Here is a 21,912-nt window from a genome sequence, read left to right on the forward strand (position 1 = left end):
TTTTTTTTCTCTCCTCTTTTTCTTACCCGGGGGGCGCGCGCCCCCAACGCCCCCCCCCTGGATACGCGCCTGCATAGTATATAATAATGCCGTGCCACAAAAATAAGGTTAAAAGTGCCTATGTTGCGGGAGCTGCAGTTGGTCAGATAACGCCGAATCGTTGCGGATAAATACGGTTAACATTTGTTGCTTGCAACTTTTTCTGCAGGATGTTGTTAACTCAAATGCGTTCAAATGTAACCTGTCTTGTTCAATTTGAAACTAAAGAACCAAAGTAGAGAATTGATCGTATTCTTTTGGAGAAGAATGCAACTCAAGGAGATCTAGTTTATTAACGTGTGGAGTATTAACTGTACACCGCAACAATTCTTTGGAAATCTGAGTCTGTAGTTTTTTCCTGCGTAGCCAACCTGTGCATTTCAGATTGCTATGAAGATTGTATTTTCAGCTGGCATTCACCAGCCAGCCATGTAGATGATGGAGCGGGCTATTAATCCCAATATGTTGCGCGCATGCGCAATACAAAAAATATTGTATGATAACATATAATTGGAATGTGTAAAAGAAAGTTGGCCTGACGTTTCGATCCTAGCAGGATCTTCTTCAGAGGCTAAATGACAAGTAACAGTAACAGAAGGGACAAAAACACGCACAGAATACAGACAGGTTAGCACGGTGAACACAATGAGATAGATGTAGGGGATTGGTAGACAAGGAATGGAGAGAGGAAAGCAACAGGGGAAGAGGAGAGGTAGGAGATAAACAGTGGAGGGACAAAGAGAGGATAAAAGGAACGGGGTAGGGAATAAACTGGAGAAGGGCAAGGACAGAAAGGTGTGGAGAAAAAAAGGGTGGAAGAGAGCTGTGAGAAGAGGAGTAATGGGGCTGTAACAAAGATAAAAGGAGTGGGGGACAGAAGAAAAGTAGTCATGTCCTTCCTAAATGTTGAGCCCATGAGGTTGAATGATGCGAAGGCGTTGCATCCATAGCCTCCCCCTCTGCTGATTCGTACTAGGTCAGGACGGCTACCTAAGGATTCAATCCCCTGTAAAGACATGACGTTAATGGTATGGTTGGGAAGGTTTAAATGTTCTCCAACTGGGGTCTGATCAGTCTTCATGGTGTTGACTGTGGATCTGTTACCATAGAATCGCTTCTTGCGGGTGATTTTGGTTTCGCCAACATACTTGATGCCGCAAACTCTACAAGAGATCAGATAGATGACATTGGTGGTTGTGCAAGTGACGTGACGTTGTGTGTGAGTTGCATACTGTAGCTGGTGATGGAATTAGATTGAACAGTGTGGTGGCTGCAGACGATGCATCTCGAATAACGATCACATTTGAAAGAAGGTTGCGCGGTCGTATGTAGGCGATGGTGGGTTTTTTTCAGGGACGGCTCGTTGGAGTCTATCTGAAGTGAGGAAAATGTTGTGGTTGTTAGAAGTGATTTTCTGAAGAGGAGGAAGATTTGATAGGAAAGTAACAACCAGGGCAGTTTGTTGTCGCAATCTCGTCCCTTTTTGTCCTTCACTGCCAAAGTAGATGATCTGGAAAGGGAGCGGACTCTAGGAATGGCTTCACGCACCCTTCTGGCACTATGGCCCCTGACAGTAAGGTGTTTTTCCAAAGCATCTGTATGGCGAATGAAAGAGGAATTGTTAGAGCAAATGCGAAGAAGGCAAAGTGCTTGACTGTAGGCAATTCCAGACTTGCAGTGACGGGGATGGCAGCTTGAAGAATGGAGATACTGGTGTGTGTCTGTGGGCTTGGTGTATAAGTCTGTAGAGAGAGAACCGTGTTCCTTGCGAACAGTCACATCGAGAAAGTTAACCTGTTGGTGAGAGTAATCAGAGGTGAATGTGATGTGCTGTGGAAAGAATTGATGCGATTGATGAAGGTGAGCAGGCTATCCTCATCACTATAATTGGTAAAGAGACGGTAAAAGGAAAGAGCGCCACCACGTTTTCAAAGCTGGCCGTTCTCAAATAGTGTTGTCATATGGCAGCTGTGGTTATTTATTTCCTCAAATCAAACAGCACGCGTTATTTAGTAGCATCTGAGAAATATACACCGCATTTGAAACAGCGTAACATAAGTGAAATGCTCTTTGCCTGAACTACATTATTTGCTACCTAAATTAAATTGTGAAAATGAAGAATAAAGGAGTCATCAATTGTCGTTCCTCTGGTGTCTTCTTGGCTGGTTTCGTGATGGTATTTCTCTTCACGGGTTCATTTAAAGCGAATGGTGTTCTTTATTGGGATAGCGTGTTAGAATACCAAACATCTAACTTTCTAGCCGGCAGCACCTACGTGTTGCAAGCATCTGTTGCATTCACAATTGGTAAGTTTTAACCCTTTTTCATAATTCGGCTTTTCCCTCACTTTGTTTCAACTAATGTACATATTGGTGCAACATGTCGGACCTCAGAACTTTGGTCCACTGACACAAACTATTTGTTATAGTGTTACTTGTAGGTCATAGAGCATTTTCGGATTTCTTTTTATCAGCTTAATTACTTGAATTTAAAATTGGATCTATTTTGCAGTGTATTCCTCTGTAAATGGAAGGTCAAATTTACCCCCGCTTGACTTTATCAAAAAGTGTCCAAGTATATATCGATATTTCGCCCATTTCACGTGCTTGATATGGTGTTATGGCCCTTACCGAAATCCCATATCTGGGCGAGATATAAAAATCCAGATCTGGCCCAGATCTGGAATTTCAATCTGGGCCAGATCCGCTCCAGATCTGGAATTTATATCTGGCCAGATAAAAAATTTGGCAGATATAACTTGATATAAAATAAAGTTTTATATGGCCCATATAAAACTTGATCTGGTTAAATTTCATTGCATCCATATCTGGGCCAGATAAAAGTTTATCTGGTTGATATAAAAAAAAAATCCAGATAAACTTTTATATTGCCCATATAAAATGTTATATGGTTGAAAATATCGCTCGGACGTCCGAACGAAATTTTTTGTGTTCAGTATGGTATTCAACAAACTCTAAATCTGTTAAAAACAGAACATAATACGAAGAATATACAGTACTATAAATGATAGCGACGAAATTAAATGTCTGTGTGAATTGGCGAGTCACATGTGATATTTGCATATATCATTCAGTGACGTGCACTCTCGGAGGGAGGGGGTGGGCGTCTCCCCGCCTCCACCGTCAGTTGGGAATAAAAAGTCCAGTTAGGTGATTTGTTTAGATTCAGTCGGGGAAGACAGTCGGGGAAGAACAAGACCCCTTCCTATAGACATAGAGCGCCCTTCCATGACCGTTCATACCCAAGATTGAGTATACGTAAGGTGTATATTTTTTTTTGTACTCGTTGTTAGCAATGTACGAATGACGTGCCCGGGACCTTGTGCTAGTACTAGTACTAATCTATATGCATGTGTAAGGACTTGAGTTTTGCACACGACACTAATGGACCCGGGCAGTTAACACTGCGATTTCAAGTCGTCCACTAAAACAATTAGGTTCAACAATGCAGGGTTGCCATTTGAAGGCTACCACGAGTTACAATTAAGCTACAAAATGAATCCCAAAAATTACCAAAAACAATAGCATCCTTTTGATACTCTCCCAGCCATGTACCGGTATATTATTATTTTTTTTTATTTTTTTTTTTTTTATACATAATACATAAATAGGTGATGAAATCGGCGTGATCAAATGGTATTCCTAATTATCTGTATTTCCGTTCTTAGTCATTGTATTAACTTTAGCTATCAGGACCCTCCAGTGTTCCTCATGAAGAGCATAGTAAGCCCCTGGTGTTAAAATCGGGGGGTGTAGACCCGACCCTTTGTAGGGTGGTTTTTTGAGTGTCATAAAAATTCGGGGCAAAAATGAATAAATATACCAACATTTTGCAACTTTATGCACCCAATGCACCCTTTAGTCAAACATAAACAATTATCAAATGTGAGGGGGATACCTTCTCCCCCATAGGCTCCTTTGACGCAGTTCACAAAATGCCAACTGTATACAGGGTCGTCAAGAAAATCAAATACAAAATTGGATACCCCGAGCAAGAAAAACAAGTTGGATACCCACGGGTGGCAGTTAAATTGTTCTTGTTTATATAATCCAGGGAATCAGACAGTCACTCTGGATGGGGCACCAACGGTTAATCCTCGGATCCATGGATGACGGACAGGGGTAGAAGTGTCCACTCTCTGTTCAACCCCAAAACCGCACAAACTTGCGTGTAGACTTTAATTATAGACCTGATTAGTCACTGAATGCCAACCATTTTTCGTTTTGATACTGATGTTTGATTTCTCCTGACTAGAACACACACACCCCTTTATATTCGAGCAGGCTTTAACGATCTCATGCAAAGCTACCCACCCTGTTTTTTACTTTCCCGGATTCGCCCCTGCTGTTGAAGGCATATAGACTAAACATTATTATTAGAATTTTAAATTAAAACAAAATAAGCCTGTATGTACTATTGTAGACTTACGTTAATTATGTAAGAGTTTACGATAGTATGAAACTGTTCACTGCATGGGCTGCATGAATGTTCATCTATAGCATAGCTGGTATAGTCTATTGATTGATTCCGAATAGTGGAATTGATTCACTCGTTGAGAACATGGACGTATTTGGCATGTTTTCGAGTGATAAGAATGACCACCTTCTATATGAATTCCCCCCACTTGTCGAATAGTGGCTTTGAAGCACAGTTATTAGGATTTCACTTTTAGGAAACGAAATTCCTCAGTAAAATGAGAGGTGGATCCTGGGGAATTCTCAAAGAATGATTTATAACTCTTTCAGAGTTACGTGTAACAGGGATAGGCCATGAATTAGAGATAAAGCGAAAACACATCCTGTTCTTCATCTTTTTTATCAATTACCAGTGAGAAGAGTCCTATGTGTCGACGAAAGCCAAAAAGAATAAATAAATACAAATAAAAATAAACATAAAATTAATAGTATATATATATATATATATATATATATATATATATATATATGTTTATATATATATATTTAAATATATATATACATATATATATATATATATATATATGTGTGTGTGTATGTATATCTACATATATATACATATAAGGTGAAGACCAGCAGTACGCTGACTCTTAATTGTATTTAGCAAACGTGGTGGCCTTAACTATGCATAAATGAAATCATTAATTGATATACGTTCTCTTAGTGTCGCGAAACATTTGAGGTGGCACCAGCCGCATCCGTAGACCATTTTTTTTTTACGCCAATGTCCTGGACACTTTCAAGGGTATACTTCTCACTTCTTTGAATTAAGATTCGGCTGACCATATGCAAGTGACGTGTGTTTTACTATCGCACAGTTACAAGTGTAAGCACGACGCAAAGGCAGAATGTTGACTTTTCCAAGCCTTATGTACAACGCCGCCATTATGACATGTATGTTAACAGCTTCATTATATTAGATTCGACAATTGCAAAGCTCAATTGATTCTCTTTTAACAGAAATTAATCGTTGTAATATAAAAAAAGGAAACTTAAACAATAAAAAAAAATAAGGGAAGCATGAAGCAGAAGTGTTACGGTTGTTGTTAAATTTAGACTTGACCAAGTAGTTTTCAGCTTAGTATGATAAGGGATTTTAAACCTGTAATATCCTCCTAATGGAACAAGGTTATTCTCAGCTGGGTTTAGGATAGTTATCCATCAGAGTTACATCCTTGTCAAATGAACGGCTGATTCCCAAACATGTGTATAACCGCTTTCTCGATGTCCGTGAGGCTCCTTTGTATGTCGTATTAACACACAACCCGTAACCCCCCGCCCGCACCCCTTACCTACACGTCCTTCCCGTTCTCTCAATGAAAAGCGGTCATAAAACACCGGTCGGACAATATCATCCATTGAAGCCACGTTCTGTACTTGATATTTAAAACAGTTGAGAACATTTTATGTGCTATGAAAAATTCAGCAAACGGCTTTATCAATGAATGTTTCTCACACAATTCTCTAGAAAATAATGAAGGGCACCAAAAATCATTATAATAATGTTATTAGACCATTGCTTGACCATGCCACACAGTGCCAGACTGAACGCAACCCGAACCAACATAATCGACGTGAATGCCTTACAATTCCCCCCTCCCCCCCCCCCTCCCACCCTCCCACACACAGAGAACATACGCAGGAGTATCTTTGCAGGGGTGGGGTTGGGTGGTGGAATGGTTGAAAGCTGACCTTAGATCGCCAGCACGACACAACAGGCGTTTAAATATGACACCTGAGAGGGGGTTCTGGCAAGGTCGATGGGGGATGGGGGGGTAAGGATTGATATTCGCGAGGAATGTTTGCCACTTACTGTAGGTCTTCATAAAAATTACCCAGACATAAGCTCTTATTTGCCATCTGAAAAAACAGTGGTTGCCACTCTGATAACACGATGAGGTCAGCTTTGAGGGATCTTTGGTCAGAGAACTTTCTTTAAGAATGACAACACACTTTTCTTGGTCTCTGTATTTATTTCTCGTTCATGATACATACAACTTTGAGAAGTAAATCTGTCAGTAAATAGTAACAAGACAACAATGGCCATGGCTTTAAAACTTTATGAAAAGACTAGAGGTAAAGTAGTTGAACGGAATGTTTAAATAAAAGGCAGGTCCAGGAAAGGCAAGAACGTTTGGTCGAACAGTTATAAAGTACATGTACATGTACATATATATTTATATATATATATATATATATATATATATATATATATATACATATATATATTGGATATATATAAATATATATATATATATATATATATATATATAATTATATATATATATATATATATATATATATATATATATATATATATATATGAAGTCTTATTTAATAACATTGTATAGATAGCCATAAACATACCTGAGGTCGGAGTCAAAGAGCCAATAAGGGAGGGATTTAGGGGAGGAATTTCTAAAGGGGAGGACTTTCTAAGTATTGAGGATTTTGGAGACGTAGCGGTTTCTATTGTCTGGGTAGGGAGTGGTTGCTACTTTGTCGGATTTTTTTTGTTTTGTTCTTTATGTATAAGGATACCTGGAGTCGGGGGCTAGACCTACTTAGGGAAAAAAAGGATTTTCTATTGGAATGATACTGTAAAGGGTGTGAAGACTCGCGCAAAAAGAAACGTCTAATGTCGGTAATATGACCTAGTTTCGAATGAGGTGTAACAGAAGTGTTAGACAACACCATCGATCCCACAAAATAAGCACACAGCTTGCTACCGTCAGTAATTAGACACTAGTGTACAGTCAGTACATACAGCTGCGGTCAATACCCACAGCACAGTGTACAAACGATAAAGCGATGGACATCTCAGGTCCAGCTAAATATAACAGGTATCACGTTTCATTACTGTCTGCAGTTTGTAGCGACAAGCAGAAAACTCCACTTGCAAGCAATGAAAAGTTAACTTTTTCAGAGCGCGGCACCCGGTTTGGGGCGAGTCTTCAATGCCACAGTTTTGAATACAGAAAGGTTTTGGTTATTTGGGAAGTGAGTTGTTGCGACTTTGTATTTCAGTAGGAGTTCTTCAATCAATGGGTCGTTCTCGAGATTGGTTTTGTATAATTTGGTGTTAAATTCTTCACGTATAGGGTGAAAAAAAAAGATTTTGTGTTCCTAGTAGTAGTACTAGTTGAGTCTCGTCCATCCGACATGCTCAGTGATTAATCTCCGCCACGTATCACGATCTTGTGTAAGATTTGTTGCTTCCTCGATATTCTTAATGTTAACGTCCTTATATTACTTTTTTTTCCAAGTAAGGTAGTCCCGGGCCTTCCTACTTGTTTAGCAGTATGTCTCAATGCTTCTCTTAAAGCAACCTTTGCTGAAGCGTCCTCGTGGAGTATTGGTACATGACCGAAAAATCTCAATCTTCTATGTGTTTCCTGAGCGCCTTCTTTTGCATTATTCAAACATTTAAACCAGAGAGATAGGTTTAAAGCAGTTCCGCGAAATTTCATACTTCTGACCAAATTTTGTGGGCGGTGTGACCATACAGAGTGTCCCCCTGTACAAAGTGCCCGGGAACTATTTTAATCAGCACATTTAGTCCGGTCGGACATTATCTGTCGAAAACTGTGTCCCCCCTTCACAGCAAATATAGTCCGGCCGGACGAAATGTTCTGGTATAAATTGTCCGCAAAAAAATTGCAATTCGACATTCAAAAAGCAACTATTCATTATATCAATGAATAAAGCAGATTCATACATAGTTTGATGTTTCAGGAAATAAATGATACGTTTTGCGTTGCTACCAAACAAAACTAATAGAAAAAATGAAAACAATTGAAAATAATTAACAAGTCTTCCATCTGTAAAAGATGTTATCATGTTTTTGTTTTGTTTTGTTTTTTGTGATTGCTGCTATTGTATCCTCCGTATTTGTTGCATGTTGTATTCGGCCACTATATTGCCATAAAAAGTCATCTATACAGAGGGAGAGATCGCATCAAGGCTAACTCCCTCCCCCAACGGAGTGCGGGGACGGGATACGGCAGGCAACAGCTGCAACACAAATAATTGCAGAGGTAAAAGATTAAGAACTTAAAGGAGTTCAAACCTCATTGTAGCCGTATTTTCTCAACACACAGTGGGTACTGTGGGTAAGATTTTACAATTACAGTAATTGTACTTAATAGGTCTACTAGAGTTGTTGCCTAGACAACATGAAATTTCATCCGTGCATAAAGCCCAGTATCCGACGGGAACCGAGGGTGCTTTTCAAGTTACATCCTAAACCGCCAATGTTGTATACAACATTCAAGCCCATACACATAATTTTGAGTGCAAGGAGGGGGGGGGTGGGGAGGAGTTTGGATAGTAAGTTATCGATTTGTGTCTTGGAGAATAGTCTTGTTAATATCCGTGACACTATCTGTGATGAGCTCCAAAATATTTGTGTTTGCTAGTAACAACCCTGAGGTAGCTGGAAAACACTTCCCTGACCTTGAAAATGTCATCACTACCCCAACCCTCTCCGTACGGGCCTGTCACCCGTTTTTTTTTACTTTCATTACCACTTTATTGTGTTTTTTGTACACTTCCTTTTTTTCACACGGGAACCGTCAAGGTCTTTCCCTCTCAAAATTCCCCCCGCTCTCCCCCTTGCCCCTAAACCCCGTTGTGATGGCCAATACGTGAAGAAAATATTCATTTGTATAGACAAATGGCATTTGAACTCTGGCACTTCCAGCGATAAAGGTTCGTTTTTTATAATTATCATTTGAAAATGCGCCCTTTAATACCACTTCCATAACAGTTTCCTAAATAACGCGAAAAAACCCACAACATATGATGATGTTAATGATGATATAATTGTATACGATCATGTACTAAAAACTTACGATCATGTAATAGAAATACACGATCATGTACTAAAATATTACGATCATGTACCAAACATATACAATCATGTACTAAAAGTATACGATCATGCTCTAAACATATACGATCATGTACAACAAACGTACGATGTACATCAAAACAAATGCAATCATGTACTAACAATGCTATGTTAAAAAAGTGGCGTCTGCATACGCGCATTGTATATACTGAATCAGGATCCAGAGGGGGGGGGGGGGGGGGGTTCAAAACACCCTCTGTATGACAAAAAAATACAAAAAACAAAATAATGCTAGCTAATCATTATATAAAAATGTACTATCTATTATACATTATTTTGCAATAAGAGACCTAAAAACTTACAGTGGCCAGAATTAAGGGCCTATACAGATTACCTTTAACCTTCCGATTACTTAGCCTCATTGCTTCAAATGCCACCGCCTTTATCCACTCGGCCGCAGCACCCAAATGCACCCAAATGCGGCACATGATATCACCATTTCGAGTGATTTATGTCAACTATGTCACTTTACTTATGTATACGACGTATAGTGTTTTTATCACGCGTCGGTACTTTCTGGCCGTATAAGCAAAGCGCCCCCAGTTGGATGGGTGGCTGCAGTATATGTTGCATGACGTCATTCTCTCTACCTCTATGATCTAGACATAATCCTTTGTCTGGTTTATCTATATGCCAAGATGAGCACCTTCAAAGAGATAAGAAAATTCATGATCAAGGAGATATCATGTCTTTTTGACCCACCTCCCCCCCCCCCATGCCCCTAAAAAAAATGGGCTGCAGAATTGTCAGTTTTAGCTGAAGCGCCACTAAAATTTAATGAAAACTCTACATCAGTGTTTGAAAAGGAATATTCATATTCTTGTACATATTGCATGGCTAGATATGTTTATGAAGTTTTCTTCTGCAGTGAGGTATGGCATGTAGAGAATATGGCACACCTAAAAATAGTACTATCAGGCCTTCAAATATCTCACCAACCACAATGAATGTGAACTTGTTACATACAGTATTAGTACAACCTTCCTATAGGAGTAGTCTAGACTTTTATGCAATAGTCCATTAAAATTAATTAATTGCATTTTTATATTGTCGCATGCATGCAGACAAGTCTATCTCTTTAAGCTTTAGTAATATGATTTGATTATGCTTGTTAACATCTATGATAGGCAGAGCCGTAAAACGGTGGAAATTTATGAAATTGTTTGCAACAATTTGTAATGACAATTGGGTAAACAAAAATAGGCCATAACAACTTATGTACTTGCACTAACAACTTTGCAATAACGTTGCATAAGCAATTACTTGAGTTTTTACAACTAACCAAACGTGGTAAATATTTTCATGATTTGTGCAACAATCATAGATATGTTTTAACCCTATATAGGCTAGGGTTACCGTGCTGCTGTTTCGTGTCCAGAAGCAGGTATGGAAGTTTACGAAAACATGAAAATAAAATTGCTATATAGGATGTAATGTATTAATAATCTTTCGTAAATGTGATCATCACTGTGCAAATAGAGGATACGCGTCCCACGTGTAAACTAACATAGGCTTATAACAAAAATTATCTTTCCTTCGAAACGGCCTGGGCTAACCACCGTGACAGGCATAGTGTGTATCCTATAGTGTAAGTTACAGACATTACCTCAGATGGTTTTTAAGAAAAAGTCGCCCAGGAAAGAACATGGGTACGAAAACCAAACTACCGAACGACTGATCCGCTCTCAACCCCAGTCCCCTTGCATTGGGACTGTGACTGTGTGATCATCGTCGGGTGTACCATTCCCCTCGAAAGGGAGCATATACTACACATGGTCTTAGCCAAAAGGCCGAGAAGCGACCTCAGATGCCACTATGAGTATGAGCTGTCTCGATTTGGGCGAGTTGAAAAGCCCTAGATAGCAAACTTACCTTCCATTTAGGTATGTACTAGAGTTCCATTTCCAGCCAGTCTGAAAGACTGACTTTGTCACCGTCACAGTTTCATAACGTAACTTTTATCCCTGCTGACATCAAGATCAAACCTTCAGCTACATCTGCGTGGATCTATCGTGTGGAATCATTCAAGTGTAAATGAATTGCAACTAACTGACGTCAGAAAGATAGTGCGGTCCCACGAACCCGGAAATATGCTTACCCTTGTATTACGTAATAGCTACAAGTAAGCTCGTTGCGGCCTTGTTCACATTTAAGAACGGTCGCGAACTTGTACTTCAAGTATGCGTACGGTCTTAAGAATAATGAAGACAATCCCCCTTTCGGGGTTTCTTCAAGCACTCTTGCGTTCTTAATAACTGAGTGAACGTTCGCGGACTTAAAGGCATTGAAGACTCGCCCCAAACCGCGTGCGGCCATCTGAAAAAGTTAACTTTCCGTTGCTTGCAAGTGACGTTTTATTCGTGTCGCTTCAAAATGCAGACAGTATAGTGAAACGTGATACCTTGTTATCTTTAGCTGGACCTTGAGATATCCATCGGTGTATCGATTGTATACTGTACTGTGTGTGTATTTTTTCTGGGATCGATGGTGGTGTTAAACACTTCTGTTACACCTCATTCGAAACAAGGTCAAATAGCCAGGCATTATACGTTTCTTTTTGTGCGAGTCTTCACACCCTTTAAATGGTGACTCTAGATTTCCTGTAGTTGCAATTGCGCGGGAGTTTCTGAACATTCATTACGTATACGTGCATTTGTTTGTGTATACGTACCAGACCGTTGCCTTATTAACCGATTCGACCAAACGACGGACGCTATACGTATAACGTAACCCCTTTCACTTTCTCTCTACCAATTCGAAAAACACTACAGAAAGGTCGCCTTAAGAATTGTGAGATAAAACTAAACTGAACGGTAGTCCATTAAATATCTAATCAAATTTGATTCATTGTACGCCGAACTCACCTATTTTTTATGAGACCAGAATCGTTAATTTCACGTCTAATTTATTGCGGGTTCTGTTCATAGGTGTAGGAGGCGGGGGGGGGGGGAGGCTGGGGGCTGCAGCCCCCAACCAAAAATGTTTGTGAAAATTCGGGCAATATGCTGATTATTTTTCCGTTCACCTACTGAAAGAAAAATAATTTGCAATGTTGTTTTCATGGTTAAACTTATATTTTTCTTATCATTATTATTGTAACGACTTTCCCAATAATTATAACCAATATAGGGTTATAACACGGAAAATGATTGTATGTTATTGGCATGCGATGTAATAACTGATGCATGCCTATATGATATGCACATTAACGGGTAAAATGCGCAAAAAAATTGGATTATATTTTTCGGGCAAATCGTTTCAGACCCCCCCCCCCCCCCAAAATCAAATTGGGCTCGTACGCCTTGGTTCTGTTGTTATTTCGTACGGAAGGTAAAACTGAAAGGCTTAAACCACTAAGTTGAAAAACAGTTGTTCAGTCCTTTAAAACAAAAAAATGCAAAACCGTTAACAACACTAACTTTTACCGGCGAAACATTCTTTAAAGGGTGTGAAGACTCGCGCAAAAAGAAACTTCTAATGCGGTAATCTGACCTAGTTTCGAATGAGGGGTAACAGAAGTGTTAGACAATACTGTAACGCTACCTCGTCCGTGGTGTGAGATCAGGTCTCGACTGGAGTCTGGGATCACTGGAACGGAGTTCTGTTCTGAAATAAATACTCAGGCACACAAGGTCGTAGGTATAAACAATCTATTTACAACACGACTTGCTTTCAGTTTCATGCTACGGGCATTAAATGAACATCTGAATACATTTATTAAGTATATATATGAAGGAACATCAATGCAACACAATGTAGGACCCTAATGACAACTAGTCAGGTGTAGAGTCCCAGTATATGACCTGCGGAATATTCCTAATTCCGCCAGAAACCAGTATAATAGTATATTCCGAAAAATAGGCGGAACGAGCCTCCTTTCCGTTGTTCGGCGGAATCCACTCAATTCCGCGGGTAGGCGGAATACCCTCTGTTCCGCTGTAGGCGGAATACCGTCAATTCCGCGGGTAGGCGGAATACCCTCTGTTCCGCTGTTAGGCGGAATACCCTCTGTTCCGCTGTTAGGCGGAATACCCTCTGTTCCGCTGTAAGGCGGAATACCATCAATTCCGCGGGTAGGCGGAATAGCCCTGTGTTCCGCTGTTAGGCGAATTACCGACAATTCCGCGGGTATGGGGTGGAAAGATGGTCCCTACATCTAGAATATAACAGCAGCTAAAATATGTGGTTCCGTAAAAATGAAAGAGGCCCTCCCGTTAGGTCCAGAATACCAGCAGAAATATGTAAATGTAATTTCCCCCTTGATACGGAATAATTTAACCCCCAGCCAGACAGATGTCGAGTTACACTCTGCCTGATTAATGTCACCGTTAATTTAGGTGTTCAACGTCTGGTCTCTATACGACCGATTTATATATATATATGTAGGTTGATTACTGGTACTTACTCTAGGCCCTGTTAGATTCACGGCAAAACTTCTACGGCGACGGTGCACAACGACTCCAGAATATAAAGTTATTAGGGCTAACTAACAGTTGGTTTACCCAAATCAAACACAGAGAAATTGACTGACTATACAAACGACAAAAGTTCAATCACAACTTAACGATTCTAATTCTAATCTATATATATAACGACCACTTTGATAAAGATCCTTTCTCTTCGGCTGCAAAAACAGATCTGTCTTAACCCTGCGTATCAGTGCAGGCTGGCCGTAACTTTCACACAGCACGTGTCAGGAAGTTACTGAACAAAGTTAAACAATAGTAGCGGAAGCTCAACTCCCGGCCCACGAGGCCTTCATGTGCACTCATCGCCATGACGCTTAACAGCCGTAATCTACGGTAGCTTATTAAGCACTACAATATAATTATGATTAAACAAAAATGTCACCTATTTTTGTAACACTCTCCCCTACCTAGTCACAAATGCGTCCCCGCATTACAATAAAACTGAATAATAGTGAACAAAATTATGTACCGACATTAAACATGAAGTGCACTTGTACACGTAATACATATCCGGTATATTCATAATAACAATAATAATAAAACATGAAGCAATGTCAAGCAACATAGAATGCAACTTTAGAATAATCATCCCAGGCCATCCGGTTGGCCATATCTATCAGAACTTGAAACCTTGCTCCCTTAACGCAGAGAGCGGATTTTCCCGAATTCCGCTTCCGCCTGAGCGGAATACCCCCAATTCCGCCATCCACCACTCTACTAAAAAAAATTATATATTTACAAAAAGATATATATACTTCATCAAACCACTCTAATACACCCAGGGTGTGATGTGGAATACAACTACAATTGAACAATCCTGCGGTTGCAAACACTAATATACCATAGACAGGCTATCTTGAATACAACAATATCAAAACACTTAAAAACAATACTACCAATGAATGAAACGACTTGAAGTAGGTCTGGGACCCACCGAAGTGAACTCAACCAGATAAAACATTTTTTTTTTTTTTTAAATATCCCAAGCCTAACACATATACCTAGGTTAAATCGTGCAAAATTATGTGAGTGATCCACGACGATTGGACAGATCTGGGATTCACCGAGGTGACATCAACCAGAGAGCTGTCACTGTCCCCGACGGTCGACCCACACAGTAACCAAAACAAAAAACATTATAAAAACAATAGGTAGATTAATTGCCGGAGGAGGGACCAAACTTCTCTATCGTAACGAATATTCTCCCATCGGGCAGCACCACTGTGGACACGCGCTCCCGTAAGCTCGGTTCGGTATTCACTTCCTCGCCTTCCTGGATATTGGCGTCCCGTCTCGCCTGTCGCACGATTTCCCGCGCGGTCGGGTCAGACGCCTCCGTCGGTCTCCCAGGGGTGACACGGGGTGTTGGAGGTGGTCGGTCCAGAGCGACTTCCCCATCCAGGTCCGTTACTGGAGATCCCAGCAGTTCGTCCAGGACCGGTAGTCCCTGAAGACGGCGGCATGGCCTAGGGGGTGACCGTGACTCGGCAGGCTCTTTCTCCCTCCGGCTGTGTCCGGGAATCGAGGTGTCCGAGGTCGATGAGGAACCCCCAGTCTTAGCCCCTTCCTTTGCCTTCGAAGAGACGTCTTCTGCTGACTTTGCCCTCTTGCCTCCCCTCCCCTCGTCATCCCTCAGTGGATGTCTGCTCTGTGTGTGTCGCTCCACGTCTATTTTTTTGTTGCTGCCATAATCGCAATGGAGGCACTTGTGCCGCTTACTCCTGTGCTTGTCCTGCACATGTCGCTCAAGGTCAGGGATGTTAACGTAGAGTTTTCTGCAAACCTTGCATCTGTACTCAGTTTCGTACTGTTCGGACATTTCTGCAAGAACAATAAGGATGCATCGTTAGCGATTCAGAAGTATGAAATGAAAACATGAAATTAACTTTCTCCGCTGTCCAGTCCCATTGTGATTTATCGACCCAGTTCTACCAGGGTTCCCACCATCTTAGGTTTCGGTTGATCTTTGATCGGCTGCAATAACCAAAGGGGAGGGTCCTCACCTACATATTTCTTTAACCGATCACGGTGGACAACCCGAGGTTTACCTCTAGAACTCATTTGTATCCTATAAACGACATCAGAGATGCGTTTAAGGACTCGACCAGGCCCATCCCAACGTCTTTGCAGTTTGGGTGAAAGCCCAACCTCCCGAGTGGTGTTCCTTAACCATATTATATCCCCAGGCTCAAGAAAGGACATAGATGCGGTACGATCGTGGTATTTCTTTTGCTTTTCCCTCGAAATCTTTAACTTATCACGAGCCAGCGCATGGGTTTCTTGGAGTTTGTTCTCCAACCCTAAGGCGTACTTAGAAGGGGACTTTACTGCATCATTTGATCCATCATCTGGGGGCTGGGTTACAAGGGGCAAACCAATGGAACGACCAAACATTAGTTCTGCTGGAGAGAATCCCGTACTCTCATGTTGCGCTGACCGGTAAGCCATCATTGTGTAGGGAAGCCAGGTATCCCAGTCCTTTTGGTTTCTGGATACAACGGTAGAAAGCATGGCTTCCAAGGTACGGTTAAATCTCTCCACCATTCCATCTGACTGAGGATGAAATGGTGTTGTTCGCGTCTTCCCGATGTCAAGCATTCTGCACATATGCTGGAACAGTTCCGATTCGAATTGACGACCCTGGTCGGTGTGTAGCTCTTCTGGAACCCCAAAACGGCATATAAATTCTTCTACTAGTAAAGTGGCAACTGTCTCTGCTTCCATGTTGGCCATCGCATATGCCTCAGTCCACTTGGTGAAGTAGTCCGAAACGATAAGTACGTAACGATTCCCTCCGCTTGACTTTGGAAGAGGTCCCAAAATATCCATAGCACAGCGTTGTAGAGTATGTCCGGTTCCGTAGGTCTGCAGTTCGGACTTTAACTTCTTGTTCGGACCCTTCCGTGCAGCGCAGACATCACAGCTTCGGCACCACTTCTCGACATGGCGCCGGTAGCCGCTCCAATAGAAAGTATCCCGGATCCTCTCAATTGTCTTCTTCGTCATCAGGTGACCTGAGAGTCTGTGGTTATGTGTACTATATAGAATTTCCTCTTGGATTCTTCTTGGTGCCACCAACTGGAGAAGTACTGACATGCCGTCACTAGACTCAAATCGCCGATAAAGCACACCTTCCTTAAGATCCAGCCGGTCCCACTGGTTCCAATAATTCTTCAGTGTAGGACTACCAGCAGTAATCTGTGCCCAATCAGGTCTTGAGTCCTGCACCTCCTTCCACAGTAGGATAGGCCCTATGTCCTTGTCAGCTATTTGCATCTCTCTCAACTCGACATCGGACCATCTGTGAAACCAAGCGGGCTTTTGGCCTCGTCCCCCAGAGTCCAGATTCGCTCCCTCCTCAGGTGTGTCCTCCGGGGCCTGTTCTGCCTTCTTCACGCTCTGGACCTCCGGTGGAGCTGTCTCCAAATCGCTCCTCTGTCTTGTTGACGCACTGTTTTCCACTACCAGCTTAGGGTCTCCGTCCACTCCCGGAAAAGGAGAAATATATACCTTCTCTAAATTGCAACCTACGATGCGATAATCGTCGTCCTGCTCAGCTTCCTTGGCCTCGGCTCGTTCACAATGTTTGCAATCTCCGCAAGGACGCCTTGACAACGCATCAGCGTTCCCGTGTTGCTTGCCCGGTCGATGTCGTATGTCGAAGTCGTAGGTCAACAGGACTTCTAGCCACCTGGCAACCTGACCTTCGGGGTTACGAAAGTTCGTCAACCACCGTAACGCTCCGTGGTCGGTTCGAATCAGGAATTTTCTACCATACAGATAGTGGTGGAAATGTTTCACCGAGGAGACAACAGCAAGTAGCTCCTTCCGGGTAACACAGTAACGTCTTTCGGACTTTGACAAGGTCTTGCTGAAATAAGCTACAACGGTTTCTTCCGAGCTTCCTTCCAAGCGTTGCGAAAGAACCCCTCCGATTCCAACGTCGCAGGCGTCAGTATCCAGAATGAACAAACCGGTCTCGTCAGGGTAACCCAGTACTGGGGCAGTGGTGAGTGAACGTTTCAACGTTCGGAAAGCTCTCTCGCATTCCTCGGTCCATGCAAACTTCTTATCCTTCTCGGTCAATTTGTGAAGTGGAGAACAGATCTCGGCAAAGCCTCGGATAAACCGTCTGTAATAAGAACATAGTCCCACGAAGCTACGTACGTGTTTCACTGATGAGGGGGTTGGCCATTCAGTTACGGATTCGATTTTTCTAGGATCGGGAGATATTCCATCCTGCGAGACAATGTGACCCAGGTAGGTTACTTGGGTTCGGAACAAATGACATTTCTTCGCCGAAAGCTTTAACCCGGCTTCTCGTAATCTCGTTAATACTTCAGAAAGTCTGTTTACAGCTTTATCAAACGAATTTCCATACACAATGATATCATCCAGGTATAGGAGACAGGTTTGCCATTGTAACCCCCTTAACACCCTCTCCATCAACCTCTCAAAGGTCGCGGGGGCGTTGCATAGTCCAAAGGGTAAAACTTTGAATTGATACAACCCTCCATGGGTAACAAATGCTGTCTTGTACCGGTCGTCTTCGTGGACTTGGACCTGCCAGTATCCACTTGCAAGATCCAGTGTCGAAAACCACTTCGAGCCAGCCAGTGTATCTAAGGAGTCATCTATCCTTGGAAGGGGAAACGAATCCTTCGTCGTGACCTCGTTAAGCCTTCGATAATCCACACAAAACCTGGTGCTGCCATCACCCTTCTTGACCAAAACAACAGGGGATGACCATGAGCTTGAGGATGGTTCTATAATATCTTGACGTAACATCCGTTTCACTTCGGTAGTCGCTTCCTCTTTCCTAGTAGGTGGGAGTCGTCTGGCCGCCTGTCGAACGGGTTTAGCACCCCCGGTGTCTATACGGTGCTTTGCTAAAGTAGTTCGTCCGAGATCATCTGGAGACTTGGCAAACACGTCAGCGAAATCCTTCAGAAGTTTGGTGACTCTCCTACGCTGCATAACGTCTAAGCCATTGCAACTCCTCTTAGCGAGATCCTGCACGTGTTCTGCCAATTCCCCAAAGTCAGCTCCCGATGGCGAATTCTCGACGTCCCCATCTCTCTTCGCGTCATGGCAATCTAGCCCAATGTTGTCTTCCCCTCCAAGTACGTTTACCGCATAACACGAACCCACCATAGTTCCTTGGTAAATAGTTATCGGCCTTTCACTTGGATTGAACACTCTTAGTGGCATCACATCGTTTGAAGAATCCACTACTACATTGGCTAACATCACCTCATGTCGCTTCGTGAATTTCTCGTCAGCTTCGATGACTCCCGCGCCCTTGTAACGATGCTCTTCTACAGGTCTTCCTGTCACAATTTTCTCGCTGCCGGCCGCTACCACGCAGGTTTCCGCCACAGCAACCCTAAAACAGCCAAACTCCTCCTTGGTTTCTGTTTCATGTCGCGACCCTATGGTCAGCCGACCCAGGCCAGCGTCAATTGTACAGCGAAACTTCTGCAAGAACTCGTATCCCAAGAGACCATCTGTGTCAATGCTTGCCACCCATACTTCGTGTTCGACCTTTAGCCCATTGATCTCAAGTTGAAACATCCCCTTGCCTTGGAAGACTAACGGTCTGCCGTCCGCTACTCTCATCTCAACGAAAACCTCTTCAAGTTCAGGCCTGTTCGATCCAGACAGCTTCTGGTAGATCTCCGGGCGTACTATGGTGATATCAGCTCCAGTGTCCACTAGAAAATCTAGAGGAACACCTGCAAGATTTCCCCTCACATAGAGTCCCTTCCCTCCCGTTGACCAGGCCTTCCCACTTATTCGTACATCGGGCACGTCAGATCTTCCAGCCAGCCTCTGCCCATCGAAACTGGCTAATGTTCGTTTCCCTGTTTAATATTCTCCCCAGTGGTAGTCTTTCCCTCCTGCTCGTGGGGACAGTCACGACGATAGTGTCCTAATTCACCACACCCCCAGCACTTGCCATCATTTGGTTTCTTCTTGTCACCTTGCCAGACTTTTGTTGGTTTCTGCATCTTCGTCAGGCGCTCGGTTAGCTCCTCAAATCCTTTCGCTAGGGCGGCTGATATCGTCTCTGTGAGATCTTTTATTTCCCCGGACCCAGATTTAGTGTCCTGTCTTTCGCCAATTGTCCGAACGCCAAGTTTTCGGTTCAATTTCTTTGACTCTGCCAGACCAAATGCTTCAAGCTCTACCGCAACTGTCAAAGCGTCATCCAAGTCCATTGGGCGAGCCTGATAGACTTTCCACTTCACATCACTGTCGCCGAGAGCATCAATGAAGAAGTCTTTCGCCAGCGTCTCCTTCATTTCCAATGACGCGTCGGGATAAGCACGGCTTAATAGTCGTTTGATATCGTGCGCCATTTCCGGTAGGGTCTCGCTTGTTTGCCTGCTCCTATTCCGTAGCATCGCTTTGAAAAGTTCCGTCTGGTTCCTACGTCCAAAACGGTGTTCCAAGGCATCGACCAGCAAACCGAATTCCCTCCTTCTTCTGGGCTCCAAATCTGCCAACACAGCATTCGCCGGGCCTCGCAGACTAGCAGCCAGCTGTAGTGCCTGGGTGAATTCATCCCATCCGTTAAGTTCGGCGATCAGTTCGAACTGCACTAAATAGTCCTTCAGAGGGGAAGTGCCATCGTAGGTTGGTACTTGGACACGTTGGTTAGAGCCACTTGGTATCCGGGGCGCGTTCCAGTAGGAATCTGGAGGAAAAGTACTTACCGGCACTTGGTACTTACCCGGCATTTGTTTGGACTCTTCGACCACCACACGGTCAGAAACTGGCATCGGGGCTTCGTAAAACGGATTACGGCTGTGCCGTGTTGGAGCTGCGTTTGCTCTACCGTCACCTCTACTATGGAAGTACCGCTGGGATCCATTGTCATCAGTAATCCTGTGTCCGTATTCGTTGCCACTGTTGCTTTGCGGTGCCCGGGTAGCTCCGTCGGTGAATACATCTCTCTCGTTTAGTCGTCTCTCCACCCTTGCACCTCCTAGGTCGGAAGTATCCCTACGTCGGATGTCCTGGGGTGTCCCATCCGTAAACAGTCGTACTTCCTCGACCAGTCTATTCGGCCCTCGTTCGGTTGGGTTATGGCCTCCCCCCATCTGCACAGAGCTGGGTATATCGTCGAACTGCATAAGCTGAATTCCTTGTTGCCTTCCCTCAGCTGCTGAACCCACAGAGCTTCCCTCAGAGCGGACTTCATCTTGCAGGATCCAGCCTCGATCACTGCTCACAGAGTCGTTGAAAGGATTAGTTCCTGGCATCTCTCCAACCTCACACACAACTGCAAGGCACGTTTATCCCATCGCTGCCACCAATGTAACGCTACCTCGTCCGTGGTGTGAGATCAGGTCTCGACTGGAGTCTGGGATCACTGGAACGGAGTTCTGTTCTGAAATAAATACTCAGGCACACAAGGTCGTAGGTATAAACAATCTATTTACAACACGACTTGCTTTCAGTTTCATGCTACGGGCATTAAATGAACATCTGAATACATTTATTAAGTATATATATGAAGGAACATCAATGCAACACAATGTAGGACCCTAATGACAACTAGTCAGGTGTAGAGTCCCAGTATATGACCTGCGGAATATTCCTAATTCCGCCAGAAACCAGTATAATAGTATATTCCGAAAAATAGGCGGAACGAGCCTCCTTTCCGTTGTTCGGCGGAATCCACTCAATTCCGCGGGTAGGCGGAATACCCTCTGTTCCGCTGTAGGCGGAATACCGTCAATTCCGCGGGTAGGCGGAATACCCTCTGTTCCGCTGTTAGGCGGAATACCCTCTGTTCCGCTGTTAGGCGGAATACCCTCTGTTCCGCTGTAAGGCGGAATACCATCAATTCCGCGGGTAGGCGGAATAGCCCTGTGTTCCGCTGTTAGGCGAATTACCGACAATTCCGCGGGTATGGGGTGGAAAGATGGTCCCTACATCTAGAATATAACAGCAGCTAAAATATGTGGTTCCGTAAAAATGAAAGAGG

General features: G+C 43.1%; 2 protein-coding genes across 4 annotated transcripts in view; one reads left to right on the forward strand and one right to left on the reverse strand.

Moving 5' to 3' along the window:
* Positions 1–2,049: 2,049 nt before the first annotated feature.
* The window catches only part of LOC139985196 (monocarboxylate transporter 12-like), a 33,883-nt gene continuing 14,020 nt past the window's right edge, over positions 2,050–21,912 (forward strand). For both annotated transcript variants that reach the window (XM_071999457.1, XM_071999458.1), the window contains exon 1: positions 2,050–2,345. In XM_071999457.1, the coding sequence (XP_071855558.1) occupies positions 2,153–2,345 (193 nt within the window). In that variant the 5' untranslated portion in view covers positions 2,050–2,152. The remainder of the gene's footprint in view (positions 2,346–21,912) is intronic.
* Positions 13,405–21,912, reverse strand: part of LOC139954621 (uncharacterized) — a 9,167-nt gene continuing 659 nt past the window's right edge. The window contains exons 1-2 of one of the 2 annotated variants that reach the window (XM_071954519.1): positions 20,653–21,628; positions 13,405–15,737 (exon numbers count right to left, since the gene is read on the reverse strand). In XM_071954519.1, the coding sequence (XP_071810620.1) occupies positions 15,073–15,737; positions 20,653–21,184 (1,197 nt within the window). In that variant the 5' untranslated portion in view covers positions 21,185–21,628 and the 3' untranslated portion in view covers positions 13,405–15,072. Of the gene's footprint in view, positions 15,738–20,652; positions 21,629–21,912 lie in introns of those variants that run through there. The other variant, XR_011788136.1, reaches the window with a different exon arrangement.

This window comes from Apostichopus japonicus, chromosome 17 (assembly GCF_037975245.1).
Source record: "Apostichopus japonicus isolate 1M-3 chromosome 17, ASM3797524v1, whole genome shotgun sequence".
Classification (NCBI taxonomy): domain Eukaryota; kingdom Metazoa; phylum Echinodermata; class Holothuroidea; order Aspidochirotida; family Stichopodidae; genus Apostichopus; species Apostichopus japonicus.